The sequence below is a fragment of the Aplysia californica genome, unplaced genomic scaffold (assembly GCF_000002075.1).
Source record: "Aplysia californica isolate F4 #8 unplaced genomic scaffold, AplCal3.0 scaffold00368, whole genome shotgun sequence".
Taxonomy (NCBI): Eukaryota; Metazoa; Mollusca; class Gastropoda; order Aplysiida; family Aplysiidae; genus Aplysia; species Aplysia californica.
This window is the reverse complement of record NW_004797638.1, coordinates 235,176-259,276: the sequence shown is the minus strand read 5'-3', so window position 1 is coordinate 259,276 and position 24,101 is coordinate 235,176. Positions and strand designations below refer to the sequence as shown.

The following is a 24,101-nucleotide window of genomic DNA, read 5'->3' as shown; positions in this document are numbered from 1 at the left end:
TGTACAGGTGACCGTCTTATAGAGGTGGCCGTCAGGGCAGGTTCGACTGTATGTCAAAATGTCGATACATCAGCTGTCGATATAAGTTGATTATACTGCAGGTCATATAAGTGCCAAAGACTTGAGATGTTACAAGCGAGTTACATAAAAAGAAAAGAAGAAGCAGAGATAAGGACAACAGCAGATGTCTAACAGGAAAGAGGAGCAAATGACACCAGACCACCTGTCAACCACACATGGACTAAGTCTGAACAAAGCTTGAAACACAAGGTACATGAACGCACTAATAGATATATTCCAGTGATAAATTATAATTTTTTTAAAGCCTTGATTTATCAAGTCTGGGATTACCTAAAATCTATAAACAAATGAAGCGGACCAACATGAAAGATTAACAGATTTCTCTTTTGTGTGAACCTTGATTGTAATACCAGTTCTATCAGCAACTTACAGTTGATCATATGTAGAGTTTAGTTAATAACTCCACAATATATATTTTCTACAACACGGTAAAGATAGGATTAACAAATTACTGAACCAGACATTGGAAAGGATAAATCACAAAATGGATTAAACATGATAACACAAAGTGTCACAAAGAGCGTAAAACTTACTTTCAAGCAGGGATATGCGCTATATATATAGATGCTCGTTATAAAATATATTATTGTTATTATCATTATGACTGTTAATATTATTACTATTTTTATTATCATTATTTTTTCTTCTTCTTCTTCTTCTTATTATTATTATTATTACTACTACTATTATTATTAGTGAAATAATGGTACACAAAAATTAGATGAGGAGTAGGACTAGATCTAGTAAAAATAGAAATACTTTTCTTTATCAAACAAAACAAAAATCACAAGTAGCTAGTGCTATTAAACAAAACAAAAATCACAAGTAGCTAGTGCTATTAAACAAAACAAAAATCACAAGTAGCTAGTGCAAGTACGGAGATCTCTCTAAAATTCTACAAACATCACACCGTATCTCATCCTGTTTGAAAAGCATAGCAAAAACTTTCTTATAACAGCACTTGTAGTTGGAAGACACAAGTAGTACATGTTTGAAAATATTTCTAAAAGACAAATCAAACCAGTACAAAATTAGAATTTATATTTGCATGTTTATTGCTCATTCAAGGCAAATCAATTACAAATCCAGATAACTGTACACACCACAGCTTACACATTACTTTCCTCTCTTTACACATGCATTTCTTCACTCAAATGACAAATATTTCATGTGTAACCACCTGAGCATTCATTTCAAACAAACTAACAGACCACATGTCGAATGTTTGCAAAAATAACCTCATTCATAACTTCCTGTACAACTTTCATTCACCAATGTATTTACACTGATATTCCAATTCCAAAGTTCTGTCTTGTCTTTGACTTGATTTTTGTTTATATGTTAGTGTTGCAGTTGTCTGTTTAGTTATGTATACTTTGTTTGTGGGATTTTTTTCAATGCCCAAGGGGGGTGGGGGTGGGGGGGGCAAAAATTCCTGAAAAGTTTTTTAAAAACATTTAGTTCACACAATGTTTTTTGTCTCTTCCTGATGCTTCGCAAAAAAAGTTCAACAATTTGTATTCCCTTCCACTTTCAGTAAATTTAATCTCCGAACAGGGTAAACCCACTATGCGGGGGCCCTTTTTTTGGTACTGAATCAAATATTGATGGAAACGTCACTAAACTGGTCATTAAATCAAAACAAGTGAACCTATTTTGATAGTTCTTCATCTAATGAATGACATCCCGGTAAAATCGACCTGTTCTCGGAAATTGCCAAAAAGCCATTTGATGTAGAAGTTGTAAAGGAATGTGCCAGAGTCAGCGGCTCACCAGCACTGAGGTTCCGAAAGCGAGCGGCTTGTCGGAAATAAAGAGTTAATATTCTCGCCGACCATCACTTCTGTCATCGAACAGTATGCATGATGATAGCTTGTCCATGACACAGAATATTATATATATAGCCGTGAAACTCCTGATTTAAAAACTCCACTCTGCACTGCATATTCCAGTGGCAAACCCTACCCCTCACAAAATGCACCACACATTAAAATTGATAAGAGCTCAATGGAGTCTCCTGTTTTGACAGTCATTTTCTAATTAGATAACATGTAGCAATGTGACAAAATAAGTCACTTGTTGCACTCTGGGGTTTTTTTTGTAGATATCGGGCAAAACCTCCATTTTCTCACAGCTATTCATCTCAAACTTCAACTGACTATAACTGTGTAACAAAATCACAAAGACTAAAACTGTTTCATCATTGTTTAGGGCTTGAACAGATCTTTATTTATACCCCAGTGTTGTTTTATCTTTCTTTCTTTCAAACGCAACACGTTACTCATTATATCGCTTTGCTATACCGGTACATACTGATTTCAGCTAAGCAGAAAATCAAAATATTCAGCAAAATCTTTCTTTTTTTTTTGGCGACAGATGCATCTCTACAAGATCAAAAACAGTAACAACCAGGAAATAGTTCTTCCATCAGAAACAAAATTCATTTTGCAAACATCCAAAGATTCAAAATAATTCTGTTGTAATAATGAGTTCTCGAATGCATTCTGAACAAGTTCTTTTGTCAGTGTAACTCAGAGCTCCTGCTTCAGGATTAGATCTATATATGAGGTAGCGTGGTGGAATCAGGCTCTCGTCAATTTTTTAGGCATGTAGTGTTATTGGTATCATCTTAAAGCTTGTTCATTTGTCTTTATTTGAATGAAAAAAGTATCCATTTACCTTGAATACAAGTCGAGACATTTGCAAAAGAAAGTGGTGGGGGTCACCTGTTTTCAGAGATAAAATTAGTGAGAAAATGGCCACCAAAAATTAGTTATTTCTTGGCTTAAGAGTCCGTGGTAACTGAAAATTTACATTTTTGTGCCTTTAATCAATGTTTTTCAGAAAAATCTACACAGAAATGAGTTCTTTAATGTTCATGAAAGGTGTTGAGCCAAAAAAACAAAAATTTGATAAAAATTCCCAAAGCTGCGGAAAAATGCAAGTTGCTTCACTTTGATTATTTTGACGAGAGCCTGATTCCACCACGCTGCCTCACATATTTCTTTAACATGCTTGAGATATGGGAAGAAGGGAGACTTACATCAGTTAGATTCAATTGTCTGTGTTTATAAATCCATGGTTACTGCAGCCTTGGTATGAAAGCTAATTGGTCAAGTCATGGCAATGGAGAGGAGTTCAAGAAAGATGGTCTTTCAGAGGACAGGAACAAAACTTGTCTCATTCCATAACTATACTCTATTTCAACTCATTCGCTACGCCGAGCCGTGGGGGGCAGCGAGGCTAAAGTGCCGTCAGTACGCTAAGCCGCCCCCGGCGGTTCGAGAACCGACGTTCAATTTTAGCTTGGTTTCTATTCCAATCCAGATATCCATGTTAAAATAAAGGTCATAATATAAAGTTGATTTCCGGGTCAAGCGTTTCCACCGAAAATCGGAAGTTTTGATTCAGTTTTGAAACACGATTTCGAAGTTTATGCGACATTGTTTTATCGCGAAGCCCAAATTGTAGCCCAGACACCAGTCTTAGTACTTTTACACAACAAAATGTATCATTATTTTGCTCACTAAAGAAATGTAGGACTCTTCTTTATAATATTAATACTACTGGACTCAAATTGCCAGTGCACTGTAATTGAGAAATCAATATTTTTGAGTGCTAAATCTAGGCCTAGATCTAAATAGTCAAAATATTTTTTTTCTTCCCAAAATCACTACTTTTTGGTGAATTTACTCAAAAAGTACCAGCCAAGACATGTATAGTTTTATTCCAAATGCAATTCTGAATAATTCCATATAAGATACGAGTGTTTTTTCTTCTGTTTGGGATCCTTTTTTCAAAAATATTTTTAAAAATGTTTTTTCAATATCGCAGGTTATGATCCAAACGTACAAATATTATGGAATGTATGTAAATAACTGCTAATTTTTCAATATTTTCCTTTTCTATATACAGTTATGGTTATTTTGATGTATAATTTGACTAGGTGCAAACATAATTTTTGAGTTTCATCTGAGATTATTTATTTTTTGTTTTCAAATTTTATCCGCAGCCAATCACAATTGTGTTGCATAATCGCCTCTTACAGGAACCAAAGTTAAAAAATACTCAAATAAACAATACAGATGTATTCTACAAACCATACTGAAAATGTTGGTATATAATATGTTGATATTTATTTGAATTTATGGCCCCCAAGACCTGTGAACTGCGCACTAGTCATCATCTCATTTTGCCCTTCCGAAAAAAATTCATCCACAAGCCGAAAATAATACGTAGCGAATGAGTTAAAGGGGTTTTCTTGTTCTTTCCTTTTGTTTCAAGAGAATAAAATACATTTACACAAAATGTAGAGATGGGAGCTACAGTAGTCTCCACCTAAACGCACGGTGCTCGGGAGGGCTCCCTAGCGTGTGTTTATACGGAGCGTGCGTTTACACGAACCTTAGCAAAGGGAGGAAGGGACGCAGTTATCTCATTGCCTTGATATTTCTAGTGACCTCCCTTTGAGGTGGGGGCCACTTTGGCCGATAATGTGACGACACGTGACTGTTTTGTGAAGAATTCCCCAACTGCGGTTAAGAATACAAAGGCGTGAGGCAGAAAAAACAGACTCAATGTAATCATATGCATCATAAAATGTCGAGAACAGATAGCCTTAGAGGAAATTGTTGGTGATAGTCATAGAGACGACAGCACAGCCACATGGCTTTCCAAGCGACCACCCCCGACCGCATTCAAGAACGACACTGCATTCACACGTGTTGCGCTTCAAAGCCTAGGTCTAACTAAACAATATACTATACATTACAAGCGGTCACCCAAACACCAGTCAGAAACCTTCTCTCAGAGATGCATTTCCAGTGACCAATAAAAAAACATTTCAGTCCCCCAACCCCCCAACTTTTCACCGACCAGTCCTAGACCTAGACCTATGTGTCTGTGGAAAGTTGGGTGTGAAAAAGCTGTCCATCACTCTCTTTGTTCGGCGTGAGGGGTAGTATCACCAAACATCCGGTTTTCTAGGCTTGTCTTGCAAGCTGTGCAGGTTGTAGTGAAAATTTCTCTTAGTCCAGCTTTACATGTCAGCGTGTTCCGCGGATCGAAGCATGCGTTTAGAGGGAGTGACCGTGCGTTTGTACGTCTAAATTATATAGTAAAAAACCTGTCAGATGACAAAAGCGTGCGTTTGAGCGGAGCGTGCTTTTGTATGGCGTGCGTTTAGGCAGAGACTACTGTATATGGCTACTCTCGCTTAAGTAAATTGCTATCTTCCAATATCAAAGCAGCACATCAAATTTGACCAAATAAGTCAAGAGTAGTACAGCAGATACTGAGACATTTCACTCCGGTGCATAGCACTGAGCCAACGATCTTAGTTCATGAATTGTTTCAGTAAAGTCATCTGGCTCCAGTCCTGCCTCAATGAAGTGCTGATGCTTGCTGATGTTGAACTTGGAGACACTCTCAGTCAAGCTGTCTATGTGGGAGAAGACATCGGAGGTAGACTGGAGAGACGTCAAGACAGGAACGCGCTCCACACCTTAAAAAAAAACAATATGTAACTTATCAATAGGAACAGAGATTTAGCAGTTCTAAAAACGGTTAAGGGGATCTAAGCTTCAGGATTTTTTGTTATTCTGAAAATTACATTGTTTCAATTTCGATTAATTCTTACCAACACTTTTCTAAGAAAAAACAACAAAAGAGATGTTGTTTTGCTGTCAGATCATTAAAGACAAAGTACGAAAAAGGGAATTATTGTAAATGAAGAGCTAACAGAGCCATGGGAAATTAAAATTCATGAAAATAGCAAATGGTGGACGTTTGACCCTTGCTGCCATGGAAAAACGAACATAAACCACAGTATAATTGAATGCCCTGTCTATGTTGTTAGCGATCCAGTAGCATCTGAGCGTTAACTCTTCTGCATGATGCCATTCGGTAATAGTTGCATGTTTGTTCTAATTGTTTTCTTGAGGAGTAGAGGCAATTAGATGTGTGGGGTAGCTTGGGAAGAAAACATCCCCTTAAATCAGTTAGTTTTCTACAGAAGAACAGATGATGTTCCACTGTCTCATGCCCTGTCTATGAGCTCGGATCAACATGTCTTGCTAAGGGACAGACCCAATTGACCACTTCATTCTTGACTGTGTCACTGACATAGCTTGACACTATGTGAGAACCAGAGGTCACTAAACATTTTGACACTTTCAAGATACATAAAAAGAATGATACAGTGATCTCAGCCTAAGATCCCGGTGTTTGGGAGCAAGAAATACATGGGATCTTAGCAAAAGCATCAGGGTAGAATCCATGGTGACTCACGGTCAGGCCATAATAGGTAAAATAATCTCCCCTTACTTTAAATGAACTGACCAAGGATTTATAACTTATTTTGAGCAAGAGTTTTGAACTTTGAGGAACGATCACAACGGTATGATATGCACACAAATTTTCTATTTATTTTGAAATCTGACAAATACAGCAATGTAACAACAACAAGAAATGAAAGCAGCATTCAAGGGATTTTCCATACCAAGATGAGACGGTCGCTCTGTATCTGAGAGGAAGCCATGCCAGTTCACACCAGGACTGAAGATATGCGGGAAAGGTGTTGACACAACAACTCCATCTCTCATGTGGCAGCCAGAGCTGTCAACAAAGACAAATGAGATTTTTTACCTGTTGTCGAGTTACCGTGTAAACCTAAGGGATTAAAATAGTAAGATTCATTACAAATCCAAGAAGTTATTTGATCAAAAATGCTGATTTCCTAACCATGCCTTCTTAAAATACCACAAGTGTCACTATTTGGTTTTGGGGTTCTTATTAATCTACATGATATCAATGCTTTATTTAAATTCTACAACAAAATAATTATTTTAAGAATATTGTTTGCTTTCAAGTTGAAAATACAACAACAAAAAATACTTGTTCATCCAAAATCTCAACTCATTGTTATCTACACCAGTTATACCCAATGTTTAGAAGCATACTATCTTCTTGCTGTATTTCCGAGTCTATTTTTCAAAAGATTTTGTGCACAATTGAGGCCAAAGACAATCATATCTGCACTAATATGACCTAATTGCGTTGCAAGTGCCGTAAACATTGGCTAAAACTAAAGACAGTAATCTTAAAGAAAAACCATCTACTTGACTTTGCAACCCAAATTGATTCTTAGTGAACATAAAGAAACACAAAATTAAGTAAAAACAACATTTTCAATGACAAAGATATCAAAGCAAAACAACATTTACCCTGACAAAATCCCAAACACACAATAACACACACATCTACTTACATCTAGCGAAATACAAGCTCATAAATGTATTTACCAACACAAACTGATTTCTTACTCACTTGAAACTACCTGGGTACGTCTCGGTGAGATACAATCTCAGCACATCATCAACAGACGAGCAAGAGGACAAAAGGCGTGAGGCAGGGCTATCAGATACAAGTCTGAAAAAAATATAAATTAAAAGTACCATTAGTACTCTTACATGCTGTTTTTACAAGATTTTAAGAGCAAAAGATTTACTATGTATCTTTGAAAATCAGAGGATCTCATTTTAAGATGCACACCCAAACACTGAATTTGAAGTACATCCATAATCACTTCACAGGAACAAAGGATTGTCAGTCTTACCAAAGTTTTAGTAATCAGTATGACATAACTAAAACACTCTTCATTTCTCATGTTATAGATGACCATACTTCACTTAGGAAATACTATTACAAACCAACTGTGCTCTCATTAAAAAAGGACCAGTTCATACAGTTGCTGCATAATTGGATCAGAAACAATGAGAGAAATATATAATTCTTCAGTGTTTAACTGTGAACTTTGATTGATATTGTGACATGTGAAATTTGCCTCTTCTGTATCATTTTCTATTTCTGTGCCTCAGTGTACTTAAAAGCAATATCTCGCCTTACGCACTTAAAGACTGTCTACATAAATACTTGGGGTAGGTCTTACTTTTCAATCCATCAGCTTCTTCTGAATGTCTATTAGTGTATTTAGACAATTGCATTCATATTCCCCTTTAACCAAACAAATAAATCTAGACATGCACCAGTATGACTACCTTTTTGCCCCAAGCTGCGGAACTCCACGAAGTACACAGGACTGGAACATTGGTGATGAGACGCAGTGTACACTTGGGGTCAAGGATGTCCATGGGTCAGTTTGACCCAAACTAACTAGAGTATCTGCAACTGTGGTTCCCATACGCAGAGGGAAAGGAAGGCTGAGATTCAAAGCACTGACCTGAGCGTAGTCAAAGAAAAGATAGACATTGTTAGAAATTTCACTTGTCAATAATTCACTTTGCATTGCAACTTTTTCTGAACAAAACAATGACACATGCTGCTTCAGTCATGGGCACATTTTAAGTTTCAATCAACGACATGCTCATTATTAATATTCAGACATGTTTAGTAAAACAAAACAAAAATACATCAATCGCCATGAAAGGTAAAAAGTTAGGCTGTTAAAAGATCTTCTAGTCAAACGTAACAACTCAAAAACAATTTAAAATAGTCATCAAGGGCATAGAAAGACACACAAAACACTTTGTTTGACCTACCTTTCTTCCTAAAGAGCTAAAAGATGAGGTGATATCACTGATGCTTGCTGGGTCATTCTCTCTTCTGTATGGTAGACTGGCTGTATCTAAAGCCGCAGCAAGGACAGCACTGGTGTGATAGTCCAGCTCTGCCTGTAATCATGTACGGAAAAGATTTATAATTACGACCAGTTGAAAGTATTAGAATGGCCAAGTGGTTACTGATTTCAGACCCAGAGTAATGTAACATATGTTGCTGACAAAGCATTTAGATGGATAATAAGTGGAGTGTATCCTTGAGCTAGACATGATAACCCTAGCTCAAAACCAGGGTGCTCCTCAGTGGTGCTGATATTACATTATGTTATTGTTAATTAATTGTTTTATGTATGTACTTTGCATGTTTGCGTGAATGTAAATATAAATAAGTCATAGGGAAAAACATTCCACACAAGGATTAATCGAATGATAGCAGACATTGTTTGTCATTCTTTATTCATTTTTTATCATTTTGTGAAATCACATCACAAGAATTCAGTTTTCAAAACGCTACCATTTGCATTCTTTTAAGACAGTTCATTTTAAAAAATCAGTACTTAAAATAGTGAGAAACAGAAATAAAATAATAAAAATAAAAAATAAATTACATTTTTATCGATCCCAGAAGGGCAATTCGCTTCACAATGGCAAACATACAAACATACATAATTATAAATATGTACATACATACATAAATGCATACACATACATACATAAATACACAATTATACCAAAAAAGAACAATTTTACGATCATGCCATTGCTGGTCACCACTGTGCAGCGCTCTGCTTCTTTATTTAGGGCTGTCGTGTCTAGCTCAAGGACACACCCCAGTCACCACATATCTGATCCCCATGTCACCAACACTTGCTTGACTTTACTCTTGAGTCAAAACTCACTACTCACTTACCCACTAGAGCCCCAAAAATGTTATGAATAGCAACATTCCAAAACAAAGCATAAACTCTATCAATTATGGGTTTTTTTAACACAACCCCCCCCCCCCCTAAAACAATAGAAAAAAAGAGCACGCATGGAAACTCATCATCAAAAATAGTAGACACTCATTAATGAAAAGCATTCTAGTGGCAACCTTCAAGCACCCACACTTTTTTAATTTGTAAATGCAGAGCAAACCTGACCCAGTGTACTGACATGCAGCAAAGCTATCACATTTCCTACATTTTACAGAATAAAATCAGTCGACAAAAAGAAATTCTTCAGACTTTCACAAGCTCACCTTATATTGCAGATTGTCAAATTTGACAGGTGCCCCAACGTTCCTCCACAAAGAAGAAGCCAGTGAGAGAGGGACATAGAGAGAACTGTGCTCAGAGCAATGCCGAAGACTTAATGCACTGTTTAGAATTCTGGTTGACCTCTCCACTGCAGTCTGCACAAGGAATACACAGAAACACCTGTTATAGTACAATAAACTGTAGCAAAGTCTCATGCTTTTACTTACTATCAACAAAGAATTAGCAAGTGAAACTAGCCATTTTATTATTAGTATTTTTGCTGTGTTGAATATAACTTTCAAACTACTATTATGTGAACCTTACTAGCTGGACAGTTGCGTATTGAAAAAAAGAGATTTTTATCTTTATATAAATCAGTTTGTGGAGAGTAAGTGGTGCAAGAAATGTGGAACCTGAATACATAAGTTATTTTCAAACCAAAAGCGTGTTGTCCTCCAAAGTTCACAAAAATTTCTTGGCATTATTGGATTGTATTTAATTTGTCTTGGTTTGGACACTGATTTTTCAGCCCCCTCCTGCCCACCCAGCAGTAATGGCTACCTGACTTCGAGTTGGGGAAGTGAAGGCAGCGTGGAAAAGAACTGGCCACCCTACCACTATATGTCGAAGGCCTAGGAAGTTGTCTCACTAAAAAACAATCCCTAAATCTGGATCGGATGCGGAAACAACTTTACTTTACTTTATTTAAATAGTCATTAAACAAAAATCAACCAAGGAAGACCTAATTTCGTATAAACAATTACAACACAAGATTCCCAAAATGGGAAGTTCTCAGAAAAGTCACCACAGATCTGTCTGCGTCATTTTATGCAAGAAAAATTCTGAAATTAAGCAAACTGAGCCGAAAAATGTGAAACTATGCGATTATGTTAATTTTTTAAAAGACTGATAAAGGAAAATAATAAAAAATTACGCCAAAAATAATCACATTTTGCTTAATTATGTGGGGTGCATAAAACCACGGGGACAAACAGATATCAACAACAGATAAGAGCACACAAAAAAACCTGATCAGGAGGACAAGCAGGAGTGAGGCCCAGGCTCAGCCTTGACTTGCTGGAGAACTCATCAGACAGGTAGGAGAGGGCAGATGATGACAAGCCTCCAAAACCATTATGATTGTCCAAGAGAATGTGAAAACCCTGGAATTAAGAGCAAGACTTTCAGTGTTAATGATCATTTAATGATTTGGCAAAGGGTGGTGGAGTTCATAAATCTAATGAAACAATCCTCAAGGAGCCATGTGTCATCAGAGCTACATGGGTAAACTAGTCGAGGAGGCAACATCACATTTAAGACTTGATGGCACGAAAAGCCTGTGGGTGGCTGGCGGGCACTCTGGCATGGTTTGCTCCTTCTTTCCCATCAAACATCTATCGTCCTTATCTCTCTTCCTTTTCTTTGTATGTTACTCTCTAGTAAAAGCTGTAATTTTTTGCACTTATATGACCTACCTGTGTTGCAAGTGCTGTAGAATTCTTATTACAAAATACTAAAACTAATGAAAAGCCTTAAATAAAAATGTCCTATTCACGAGGGCTATCCTTTAGAACTTAAACAAAGGCCTCAGGTAAAAGAAGCTAAGAACTCTGCAAATACTCTAGTAAGTCCTCAAAAGACAAAAAGAGGATCTCCTTTCAGCTGAAGAACAAACTGAATACAGACTGTCTATTGTTAAAAATACAAAAATAAAGCCTTTTATCTATATATTTATTTTTTTTTAAAACAAAAAAACAATCATATTTATTTCACTAGGTACAAGGACAAATCATCCTACCTGTAACTGGTCACACTCCTCAGTGAAGTAGCGGATCTGATCTTCCAAGGCTTCCCACTCCCTATCAGTTTTTGCTATTTGTTGACCTTGCCCAAATATGCCAAAGTCATTCTGAGAACTGGACATTCAATAATGTGAGAAGAAAGCACAACAATTTGCACAGAACATAATTAAATACAGGGTGACCCAAAAAAAACAACTTAACAACTTTTTTTCTGAACATTTGACTCAAAAATTGTTCTAGAATGCTGTATTTGGAACAGACATAATTCATTCAAATGGAATTTGTTTGATAAAAATCCACGAGGAAGAAACTTATTTTGTTAACGAAAATGGCTTTAAGAAAAAAGTACCAATAAATAAAAAGTTCACCAAATTTTAAAAATCTTGTAGTCATGAAACGATTGGCTGGCTTTTTTTCTGTATTTTCTTTCTTAACTTTAATTTTCCATCCCTGTAACATTTAAACAATATTTCATTTTCTTTTTCAGAGTTAACAAACTAACAATTTTATTCCGGAATGTCTAGAAAAAGTGCTGTGCATGCCCTCTTCTGGACTTGACACATTTTTAACGTGTCATTCGAAATATTCAATGGCACCCAAACACAAGGACCTGGTAAACCATGAGTGTTTAGCCCTATCAGTATGTCCTGGGGTCATTTTGTACCCCGGGGGTTGTATTCTTCACATTTTAGAATATTTCTAGTATGAACATCTCTTTGAAACTTTCAAGATTTCTCAAAAAATCATTTTGACAGACTGCTATGCGAAGCGTACGGGTCACACTAAGGAGTAAATTTTCTCTTTAAAAGTGGTGGCACAGAGTTCCCCACGTCGTATGGATACGACAGTAAAACATGACGCATGGATAGGGTTAAAGCGACATACACTGGACATATTCAGAATGGAGGGGTTTCTTGAGGCAATTAGGGGGTAGGGTGGCCAATAGACAGTATTTTTGGAGTTTACATATCCTGAAAGGTGAAAATGAGCTTTACACTTAACCAAACGTCATCAAGGATATGTTCACACTTTTCAAGACGATCGGAGAATCATGAACACATTGACATGCTCTGATCCATGTTGTTGCGGCCTAGAGAATATGAAAATGGTATAGTCCTAGGTTCAGATAGAATCTGCCTTGAGAATGCAGACTGTTGAGGTGTAGGACACTCCTAGCTGTCAGCGGACAAATATCTCATGGGACTTAACTACTGTAAACTGCACTCTGGTTACATTTAAAGGGCTGCGAATGGTGTGTTTGACCTAGTGGTCATTTTGTTTAAGAACTTTTAGTTCTGATTCGCTAATTAGATCCAAACTGAGAGAACTTCTTTAATCATGATACCAAAGGTCTTGAGGGCACTTTAGCATTGATTCCATACCGTGCGTGGAACTGGCGATTGTCAGGGATGGTGAGTTGAAGGAGAGGTAATGTTCAATACAAAAAGCTCTCTGCTTTTACTAACCTTAACCATTTCATGAGACAAAGGAAATTTGGGAAAAACAATATCTGCAGACTGTTGGCTTGTTAGACTGCAGAAGCATGCAGCTTTTAGTGGAAGGGCAAGTGCGAACGGGTGTGTTATGCCACAAAAATGGGGACATGGTTGAAAATGGGTCAGGGTTTTTTTGTGTTTTTTGTTCGGATGTTTTTTTAAAGAGCGCCATAAAGAGCAAAGAGGATCCAGGTCTTCTTGAATAAGTGTCTAAGAAAGTTCCCGAGGATCAGATGGACAGACAGGGTCACCAACTAGGAAGTGTTAAGGAAAATTAGACAGATCCTAGTCAGAGATGAGGTAGGAAGAAGGGGGCGGCGATGGATAGGACATACTCTCAGGAAGTCAGGCAGCTGCATAACAAAGGAGGAGTTGGAATATAATTTATAATCCACAGGGTAAGAGATCAAGGGACAGACCATGTGGAACCTGAAGAAGAATCCTAGAAATTAATGTACAGAAAAGTGGGAAAACATGGAATAATATCAAGAGGCTAGCCCAGGACAGAGAAAGGTGGAAAGTGTTTGTCCTTGGCCTATACCCTGGTGAAGGGTGAGAAAGGCAATGATGATGATGATATAGAGCAAAAACCATTCTGTAGAATTATCTAAAATGAGTATCAGACAAATTTCTTTGGCTGCCAAATATTGTCTTCAAATTTGAAACGTACAACTTCAGTGCAGAGTAAAATATTTACAAAACAAGTTGTAAAGTTGGGGGGGGTTTTTTCCCCCTGTACAAATTAGACAAAATTTCGAGAAAGTAAGCAATATCTAAACTTTTTAATAGAAATGGGTTAAATTCTGCTTTTTCAGAACTAACAGTAATACATGTAATAAAATATGCAAACAATGTAATTCGGAAAGCATTTTTAAAAATAAAACAGAAATGAGAGCACTAATTTAATTAAATACAATCAAACTGCATCATATTTTATTCCTCTATTTAATGTAAATCCTAAGCAGAAAATAATCCACTAACTTGTTATGTTGATATTCCTTCACAAGATGAATGGACCGAGGGTGCAGGCCCGTACGTAAGAAGTCAGACCACACAGTCACATCTGAATCTAGGTGATAAGAGTGAGGGCCCGGTAGTTCTGCTTCAGACTTTGACGACTCTTCTGAATCATCGCAGTCTGTGTATCCAATGAAGGACAGGGTAAATTTTAAATTAAAAAATATATTCAATGTACCCATAATCATTACATTTTGTATATGTCTCCGACTCCGACTCTGTGCCAGCAGTCTAGAAGACAAAATCTCAAAGCCAGGTCGGTGCTTGACATTTTGTTCATCATAGAGTAAGCTCATTTAAATTTTCAATATACAGACCCTTATCCTGTCAAACCATAACATAGTGACTGCATATGGATCAATTTGCTTGTACTTGTCATCAAAAACAGTCCAGATGATAAACGTTTATCCCTCGAAAACTAATAAAACTTTTTATAATAACAAAGCCCAAATTGCAAAGTCCGAAAACTGTCACTTTTACGGAGAAGTCGACAGATACTAGAATTCACATATAAAACCATATGCCGTGGCGTCCACTTTAAACAAAATCTGCAGGATCGACAGATTTTCTTCAGATTAAGCAGGTTTTCGGTTTACAGAGATTGCTCAAATAGAAGGAAAAATCTGGGATTTTATTTTCTTTCGGTTTAGCATTGTTTTTTCTCAAATTTCAAAGGAAAAAAAGCAAGATTAAAATCATGAATCAGGCACAGAATAATCCCAACTTCAGTCAAATAAGTACAATGCTTATCCAGAAATTCAACAACATACATAATCCAAAGTTGGAGCTGCTAATATGAGACCCAGCTCCTCAACTGAAAGTAGCTGCAATATCATTACTAAATGTTCCTCCTCTACCTTTCATGAATGTCATCTGTTTATCACAATCTGTAATAACTTTGAGGGGCTAATATGTAACAATGTTAAGCTGCCATTTCGTTTTCCTTTCCTTCAACTTGTTCACTACAGTGTCAGGCTCACATACAAATGTCATTATATAAAGTACAGGTCCGACTGAAAGCAACAACCCCCCCCCACGATCATCCCACCCAAGCTTTCAGAATATGAATCAGTATGCATGCGTTCATCTCAATTCCTTTTTCAAATTTGCCAACACTTTCTCAAGAATACACCAGTATGTCATTATTTAGTCCGTTCTAATTCTGTATGCTTTAACTCCTTGTAATCTCAGAGATAAAAGAAGTAAGAGAGAACTCAATGAGAAAACCAATACTGAATACAAATGAAAATATTGCCCTTTTTCTTTTCAATTTAATCGATTCTGTACAACCTCTGCAAAACAAGCAGCTCTGGGAACCTGGGAACCTGATAGGTCATAGAATTAATTATATAAAATACAGTCTTGATCTTTCTGTGTGCAAACGTGAGTGCACGCAAGATGATTGTGAAACTGTGCCTGTGAGTGTGTGAACACACCATACACATCCACAAATAGTGACCTACCTTGCTTTCCAGTGTCAGGACCATCAGTATCGGATGTTTCTGCATCCTTCAGTTTACAACTCCTGTCACTGCTTGTCTCTTCTGCCTATATAGGCCACAAAAGAAATTCAGTCACTGTACAATATTTACATAAACTCATATCTGTTATTATTGAAGTGTGACACGGAGACTCTGTTATGAATGTGAAGTTAAACTTTCAGTCACCCAGAATTAAAGAGAATTCTCATACTCAATTGGCTATTGGAAAGTCCCCAGACAGCTTTTCTTTTCTCTCAATAACAACTGCTGGAAAATAAAGATTAACTTGAGCAAAATATATGAGGGAGATACACTAAAAATAAGAGGGTATTTGCATGTCAAATGAATTGTATTGCATTGAAAACGGCTTTTCTTGAACCTTGACTTAATGATATTCAGCTATTTTTCGCAAGAGCGTCTTCATCTACATACATGCGGAAATCTTTTAAGCATATTTTCAAAGAATTATTTGCTATACAACAGACACTCTATTAGATTAAATTACACGGATCGGATACCCAGGTGACTATACTAATCTATAATTATAATTCAATAGTAACAATAAATAACAAAGTATATTCCACACCTGATCCTCATACAGATCTTGTAAAAATTTGTTCTTTTCTGAAGCCTCAGTCTGATGCAGAGTCACATCCCCAAGCCTGCAGGGAAACAGAATATTTATACGCTAAAGTTTGAGCTTAGAAGAAGCTGCTGATGCATCGCAACACAGAAAAGTCAACACAGCCAGAACAAGTATAAAGGAATAAGTGAAAAAACAGGATCAACCATCCAAACAGCCCGAGCAAATGAAACAATATTTAAAAAGTAAATTTTATATACTGTCCCTACGGCAAAATGTCAAACCAAATAAAAGGCCTTCTTGACCTGATCTTCCCAAAGTAGAGTAGACCCTCAAACAAAGTGGCTCAGTATGATCGGATCAGATAAAAAAGAAATCAGTTCTGTTTATCAAAAATTTAAACTGCCAAATTTTAATAAATCTTCACTTTAGTGTTATTGGTTTCCTGAGCTAAAATAATGACTAACCAATGAACAGCGACTTGGCTCAAACTGACAGGCATAGGGTGAATCTTCTTACAATTTCATATTGAAAGGAAAACAGATTCAAGGTCTAAAGACGTTCCATAAATAGTAACCACATCAAAGCCAGAATAAAGTGCCACAAACTTCTCTGGCAATTGCTTTCGGTCACCTTGGAAGGACATCAAAATCAAACTCAAATTTCAATTAAAGTGGTAGTCTCTTTTGTTTTAAATTTGATGACCAAATCCTCACCACTGAATATTCTCTTCACTGCTGGCGCCATACAGAGTGCCTTCCCTCCGGAGAGAGCCCAGGCTTCCATGGAGATCAACAAGTACTAGTCTAGGTGTGAATGTGGTGTGTCCCTGTATAGAACAGAAGCAAAAATACATTATATGATGCTATTTTTTTCACAGAGAGAAACAACCCAGTCATCAGTTTCAAGTGCACTTGCCTTTGAAGGTACCAAAAAGTTATGTGAAAACCCTTAATTCAACAAAGCACTTCCACAGCAGTTTATAAATAGCAATAATACATTCATAACAACACACTTCTTTATTCAGATTGTACAGCATGTGGCAAAATGGTCACATAGCATGAAAAAATATGGCACACAAGAATTTAAGATGACCTCAGAAATATTTGTCATCAGCACTTTCAATAAGACAATGTCTGAATTAGGGTCTCCCTAAAAGAGTTACACTAAATGCATGAGGAAAAAAATTAAGAAAAACAGCTTTCACGCACTCACACCATAATGAGCAAATACAAACATATGAAGAAAATCACTAGGATTATCATCTATCTAGGGAATTAACTGCTGATCCTCATCACAGGTGACCTCTTGTTGCACTTTCACGCATTATAACTATAACAAAACAAAACAAAAGTAAAACAAAGCTTAACAAAATTAACACTTACAGATATAGTTTTCCCTTCTCTGAAGAGGACATCATGGTTCACTTCTTTGGGAAAAGTGCTCAGAAGTTGGGGGTCATACACAAATGAAGATTCCTACAAGATAAACAACAAAACACAGAGTCAAAACACAACAAATGTTCATGAAGGCCTGGTCAATGTGCAATCACAGGAGTGATTTACAATCCATGGATAACAGAATGTTCAAAGTATTATCATCAAAGTCAAAGGGAGGCACAACCAGTACATGATAATCCAATTTCGAGGACAAAGTATAATTTTATTTAGTACAATAGACCTCGTGGTCAGTCTACTAAAACACCTTTCTGAGGCCTGACTGGATCCTTGAGACTTGAGGCAGGCCAGTGACTATCACCACTGAAATGTGAACATATCTCAAATATCTGCCTATCATATAAAGTATAAAGCTACATACAATAAATTAGGATATAATATAATTTCTACAATCTCTCTATATATTATATTTGTGGAAGTTTGTCACTTTGGCCGCCTAAAACTTCCGAACCATTTAACTTTCCAAAAATTAATGGTGGTTCAGAATCATTTAAAGGGTGCACAGTTTTATTGAGGAGCCTGAAGTAACTGTAGTTTAATTTTCAGATTTTCATTAGTTTTGTTTAGATGTAATCTTGGGAAAGTCTGTCTTCTAAGACGTCATTGTAAACAAGTGAGGTATCCGTTCACTAGCTGGGCGCACTGATTCCACACCTTTGAAATTCTGGAGTGTACAACCACGAAAGTGGAATAAATAATCAATCTATACATCTATCATATATTTTTGGCAACTTGGAAACACATCATGTGTCACTTCATCGTCCATAACAAAAACTAGCATAAGCGACATTTTGCAAATTTTTCAGGAGAGCAGTTTGAAGTTTTTGGTGACACTGTAACTTCTATAGTAAGATAAGTTTCTGTCTGAATTTGATAAATTTTGGACACATTATGTTTTTTTATGCTTACTTCATGTACATAATGTGCAGTTCTGAAAAAAAGTGTATATTTTTTAAGATTATTTGTTCTTTGAGAGATACGCTAGTACGTGATACCTAAAAAAAATAGATTTCTTGGCTAGCTAGTTTGTCGCTTACGCTATTTTTGGTGGATACGCTAGTCTTAGTTTTAGTAGAGGTTTTATGGTGCTTGCAACTGCATAAGGTCAAGGGATGGATGTCAAAAAAGAAGTCCTTACAGGGAATCAGACTTACTCTGCTCACCTCTCTAGCTTCAACAGCACGAAGTCTGCTTCAACTATCAAGGCACCCCGGAAATAGCTGGTCACAAGAGTGTGACAAACATACAAAAGAAGTACAGGAAATGACGATAGTAAGGATTACGAAAGAAAAAGCAGCAGTTCCCTGTTGTAGTTCAGGCACAGTTATGAGCATGACATTGTAATTGTTGGATCAGCGCATTTACAATTCTACTGTGCATTAGAATGAGAAATGTTCCCCCTTTGAGAATGGGCCTAAAGACACTTCAGTCAGTGGCACTGCCCCGGGGGTTGTACGCTAGTCTGTGATATCATTTTGTTGAAGAACCATAACTTTTTGTGACACTTGTGCTATTTAGGAGTACAAAGTATCCAACAACATATTTATTATAACAGAAAATGATCTCAAGAAATCTTTTCAAGTAGAAGTTTAATTTTATATCTAGATCTAGAAAATAGCAACAATTTCAACAGGAAAGCGAGCACCTAGCTCATGAAGACTGAAACCAAGAATAATTCAAGAACTTATTCAATCTTAACTAACAGGGCATAGAGTTTCTACTCTACAGTAATGAGAGAACATTATGTACGTAACAAATAACGTCCAAATTCTGTAGGACTTTATGCTAATTCAGGATAGGAGTAGATCTATAGCATAAAGCTCCGGAACGGGGGGATTATTGATTTTTTTTTAAGGTACAGTCAGGGGGAGGGGTGGGGTTGAAGGCAACATCAGATGACAAATACTGAACTTGGAAGCAAATTTTAGTATTTAGAATTTTGATATTACTAGAGCTTCCTGCTACAGAAAAGCGTGCATTGGTGCAAGCCCTGTACGGAATTGGGATCCGTCATACTCATACCTAGTAAGCCGTGTTTTTTAACCAAAAGGTCCGCGTTTCATAGGATGGGTGATAGTCTTGGATCTCCTTGGTGATAGTACATTTGTTTCATTGTCCTTTGTTTTAAGAGAGGTATGACCTCATCAAGTGCATACTTTTTTATTCTCTCTCTCTCTCTCTCTCTCTCTGTCTCTCTCTCTCTGTCTCTCTTTTCCTTCCTCTCTCTCTCCCTCTCCCTCTCTCTGTTTTCTGAGTCTCGTTCTCTCTCTCTCGTGATAGTATTACATGTTTTGTAAACATCTATATTTTACCTTCGCAGATTTTCAGTTTCAGTGTCACTGCATTTTGCCCTCCCTTAGGAAAGATGACAGGGGGTGGATTGGGATCATTTTTGGGATTACATTCCCCTCACAACACTCAAAAAAGCTGAGTGAAAAAGGAAAAAGGTCAAGGTCATGAAGAGAGCGAAGCAGTCACCGTGCACCTAGCTCAAGCCCCCCCCCCCTGCCCACGAAAAAAAATACCCGGTTACCGTGTTCGTAGATAATGAGAGGCGCCCGGTTGCTGTTTACCGTGTACGTAGATATTGAGGCTACGCGCCCGGTTACGGTGTATGTGACATTGAGACTACACACCCGGTTACCGTGTACATAGATATTGAGGCTACGTGCCCGGTTACCGTGTGTGTGACATTGAGACTAAACGGCGAAAAAGGAAAAAGGTCAAGGTTATGAAGGGAGCAAAGCAGTTACCGTGCACCTAGTTCAATCCCCCCCACGAAACTAAATACACGGTTACTAGTGGTGGGCCAAGAATCGATTCCAGAACCGATTCCTGTGATTACTGCTTCTGAGAAAAAGAACCGATCCCTTTTTCATAAACTAACGATTCTCAATTACTCTATTTTTATCTTATTTTTTCTTCAAAGAATGTATTTTTTTTAGAAAAAAAATATTGGTGCTTTGCTATGTTCTGAAATCGAAGTTATCCTGAATCTTGAACACTTAAGAAAGAGTAGTCGGGATGCAAAGTCATTGTCAAAGATTATATCGATCTGGTATACAGTGTCAAAACTTATTCGTTGCTTTCGCCTTTTTCTCATTCATCTGTTGTTGTTTTTAAATTATAATAATATTCCCTTTTCTTTCAATTCAAAATCTAAAACTAACGTCTACCCACGCGGCCGTATATTATACACTCTCATTTCTAGGTGTAGGTCAGTGTTGGTCTCTGACTTCATACTGTAGAGACTGGGTTGGGTAGTGCCTGGGGTAGCGCCCTCCCACCCCAAGTAATCAAAGGGATCAGACTAACCGTTACTCGCCGGATGTAATTGCTGGGTTCGGAATAATTGCTACTCGCCGGAAGTAGTCATAGGTATCGGGACTCAGCGGAAATAATTGCTGGGTTCGGAGTAATTGCTACTCGTCGGAAGTAGTCATAGGTATCGGGACTCCGCGGAAATAATTGCTGGGGTCGGAGTAATTGCTACTCGCCGGAAATAATTGCAGGTGTCGGACTAGCTGGGAGTAATTGCAAGGGTCGGACTAATTGCTATTCGCCGGAGGTCATTGCAGGGGTCGGGCTAACTGCTAGTCGCTGCATATACAATCATAATACTGGGTACGGGTCGAAACCACTGGAAGAAATCATAGAGCCACTGGAAGAAATCACATCACTGGCTATAAAAAAAAGTAATTGGGTACGGCGCCGATTCCTACGATTCCTAGCCGTTATATTCGGGAATCTACAGTTACCGAAAAAAACAGGAATCGCCCACCTCTACCGGTTACCCTGTTCGTAGATAATGAGAGGCGCCCGGTTGCCGGTTACCATGTACGTAGATATTGAGGCTACCCGCCCGGTTACCGTGCGTGTGACATTGAGATTACACGCTGAAAAAGGAAAAAAAGTCAACGTCATGAAGGTGAGCAAAGCTGTTACCGTGCACCGTGCGTGCATCTAGCTCAAGCCCCCTTCCGCAACCCCCACCCCCGAAACTAAGTACACGGTTACCGTGTACGTAGATATTGAGGCTACGCGCAAGGTTACCGTGATGCGACATTGAGACTACACGATGAAAAGGGAAAAATTAATGTCAACGTCATGAAGGGAGCAAAGCAGTTACCGTGCACCTAGCTCAAGCCCCCCCCCCACGAAACTAAATACCCGCTTACCGTGTTTGTAGATAATGAGAGGCGCCCGGTTGCCAGTTACTGTATACGTAGATATTGAGGCTACGCGCGTGGTTACCATGTATGTGACATTGAGACTACACACGCCCGGTTGCCGGTTACCGGATGTACATAGCCCGTAGACACTGAGGCTACCTTATGGGTACTACTTAAGAATCTGAGTCCCGTTTTGGGACATTAGTTTTGACCCCACCGACGATTATTTCTGGTTCTAAATGATTACTTTTTGATGAGTGGGCCGATATGGAGAGATAGCCTATTACAAACCTAGGTTAATTGTAAAATATCAAATTATGTTCAAATTCAGGGGGACATGCCCCCCTGACCCCCCCCCCCTTCCATGTTTTTGTTTGCCCCCCTGAAACCCCCCTTCCCTTGTTCATCACTAGAATCTAGTGAATTTTAACGCTCATTTTGTAGGCTGGATCTAGATCTAGATCTACTGATACAACATCGATACCGAATATTTTTGTCAGTATCGATATCCAGTACTCTGTGTGGATAATGCCTAGTCTAAACAGACGGGACCCAGATTCTTAAGTTGTACCACCTTACGTGCCCGGTTACCGTGACCGTGTAGCCGTGTACGTAGACACTGAGGCTACGTGTCCGGTTACCGTGTACCAATGATAGTACATAACAAGATGGGCCACTTCTCTCTTTGAGCCAATTAAAAAAGTGTCCTCAAAATTTGGTGGCGCCCTCTTCACAAAAGCGCACTTTTGCGAACAGAGTTACCCTACTTGAGTTTTAAAAAATGAAAGTGAAACTAGCAAGTTTTGGGATAAATTACGGAAGAAAACTTTTTTTAAATGGTTACGCTGACAAAAAACCTCTTCCGGAGAAAAGGGTGATGGTTTTCTTCGATTAATTTGACTTTAGAATGAAAGGCGAGAGGTCATTAAAATAAAAAAAACCCTAAAACTCCGCACTGAACGTACCCGAACTGCTGATGAACAGCAGTCGATCTGCGCACGCAAGGAGGTGTTATTCCTATTCTTCTTCTGTAAAAACGAAAGAGAGCTTCAAAACAGACTGCAGCGCCATCTGAAGCAAAGAGCATACTTCCTGCGGACACTTTTTTGGCTGAGTGGCCCATCTTGTCATTCACTATCTTTGCGTGTACGTAGACACTCCGTTGTTAGATTCTAGATCTGGATTCTAGATCTAGATATATCTAGATTAGATAAGCCATAAGCTGACAACTAGAATTTACTAGATACTAGATTCTAGAATCTAGACTAGATCTAGATCTAGATCTAGATCTAGAATATAGATCTAGATCTAGATCTAGATCTAGATTCTAGATCTAGATCTAGATTTAGATCTAGATTCTAGATATATTTTTTCTAGAGAATCAAGATCAAGAATCTATGCCGTAGGCAGATAAACTTACCTGAACATTCCACCAGTGAGTCCCAACAAAATTTGAGTAGTGGCCAAATTGAAGGGTAACAATTTCTCGTACCGACATAATTTTGCATAAAGCGTGTAAAACTCGTTCAACACTTGAGATCAGATATCGCTTTGTTGATGTTACAGGGCGCAGACATGTTTGTCAGGGGAACTCACTCCAAGTAAAGAGTTGAGAAGCCTCAGAGAAGCATCAGTTTCAAGTTATGCCGGTTATTTCCCCTTATATAGATCTAGTTACATTTTTTTTCAGGAATGTCGACACAAATCAACAAAGTGATTTAAAAAAGGGGGTAGAACAAGGAGATCAGAGAGAGTATTATGTAGTTTTAATAACAATTTTACGGCGCTCGCAACAGCATAAGGTCATATTATGAGCGCGCGAAACACAAGTTGGTCTCATTCACAACAGTTTAAAATTTTGAGGTAAAATAACAATCTTAAAAATGGTAATTCGCTCAAAAATCAAAATGTATGTATTTACAATTTTCCATAAAGGCTAATATGGCTATTATAAAATCAAGGATTCTGTTGGGATCAACGACGGAAAACATCTTGCAATTTTTTGCATCTAAATAAATATTTCCTTCGGGTCTCTCCAAAGTCTAGACATTCTGTTAAAATATGTCTTATAGTAAAATATGTGTCGCTTCCGACACAGAACGGTTTCTCATCTCGCTGAAGGAGATATTTGTGTGTCAGGGACGTGTGTCCGAAGCGTAATCGAGTAAAAATGACTTCGTCTCTTCTGGAGAGGCCCG

At 37.8% G+C, this 24,101-nt stretch overlaps 1 protein-coding gene across 1 annotated transcript; it reads right to left on the bottom strand.

Moving 5' to 3' along the window:
- Positions 1-4,963: 4,963 nt before the first annotated feature.
- On the bottom strand, positions 4,964-23,489 carry LOC101863452 (protein misato homolog 1). The gene is made up of 14 exons (XM_005103329.3): positions 23,324-23,489; positions 17,660-17,752; positions 16,991-17,103; positions 16,278-16,353; positions 15,674-15,758; positions 14,175-14,331; positions 11,694-11,811; positions 10,924-11,058; positions 9,898-10,050; positions 8,640-8,771; positions 8,139-8,320; positions 7,408-7,509; positions 6,581-6,696; positions 4,964-5,584 (listed from the first exon to the last, which is right to left on the bottom strand). Exons 1-14 carry the CDS (start codon positions 23,399-23,401, stop codon positions 5,385-5,387), a joined length of 1,740 nt encoding a protein of 579 aa, XP_005103386.1. The 5' UTR covers positions 23,402-23,489; the 3' UTR covers positions 4,964-5,384.
- Between the last annotated feature and the right edge of the window lie 612 nt (positions 23,490-24,101).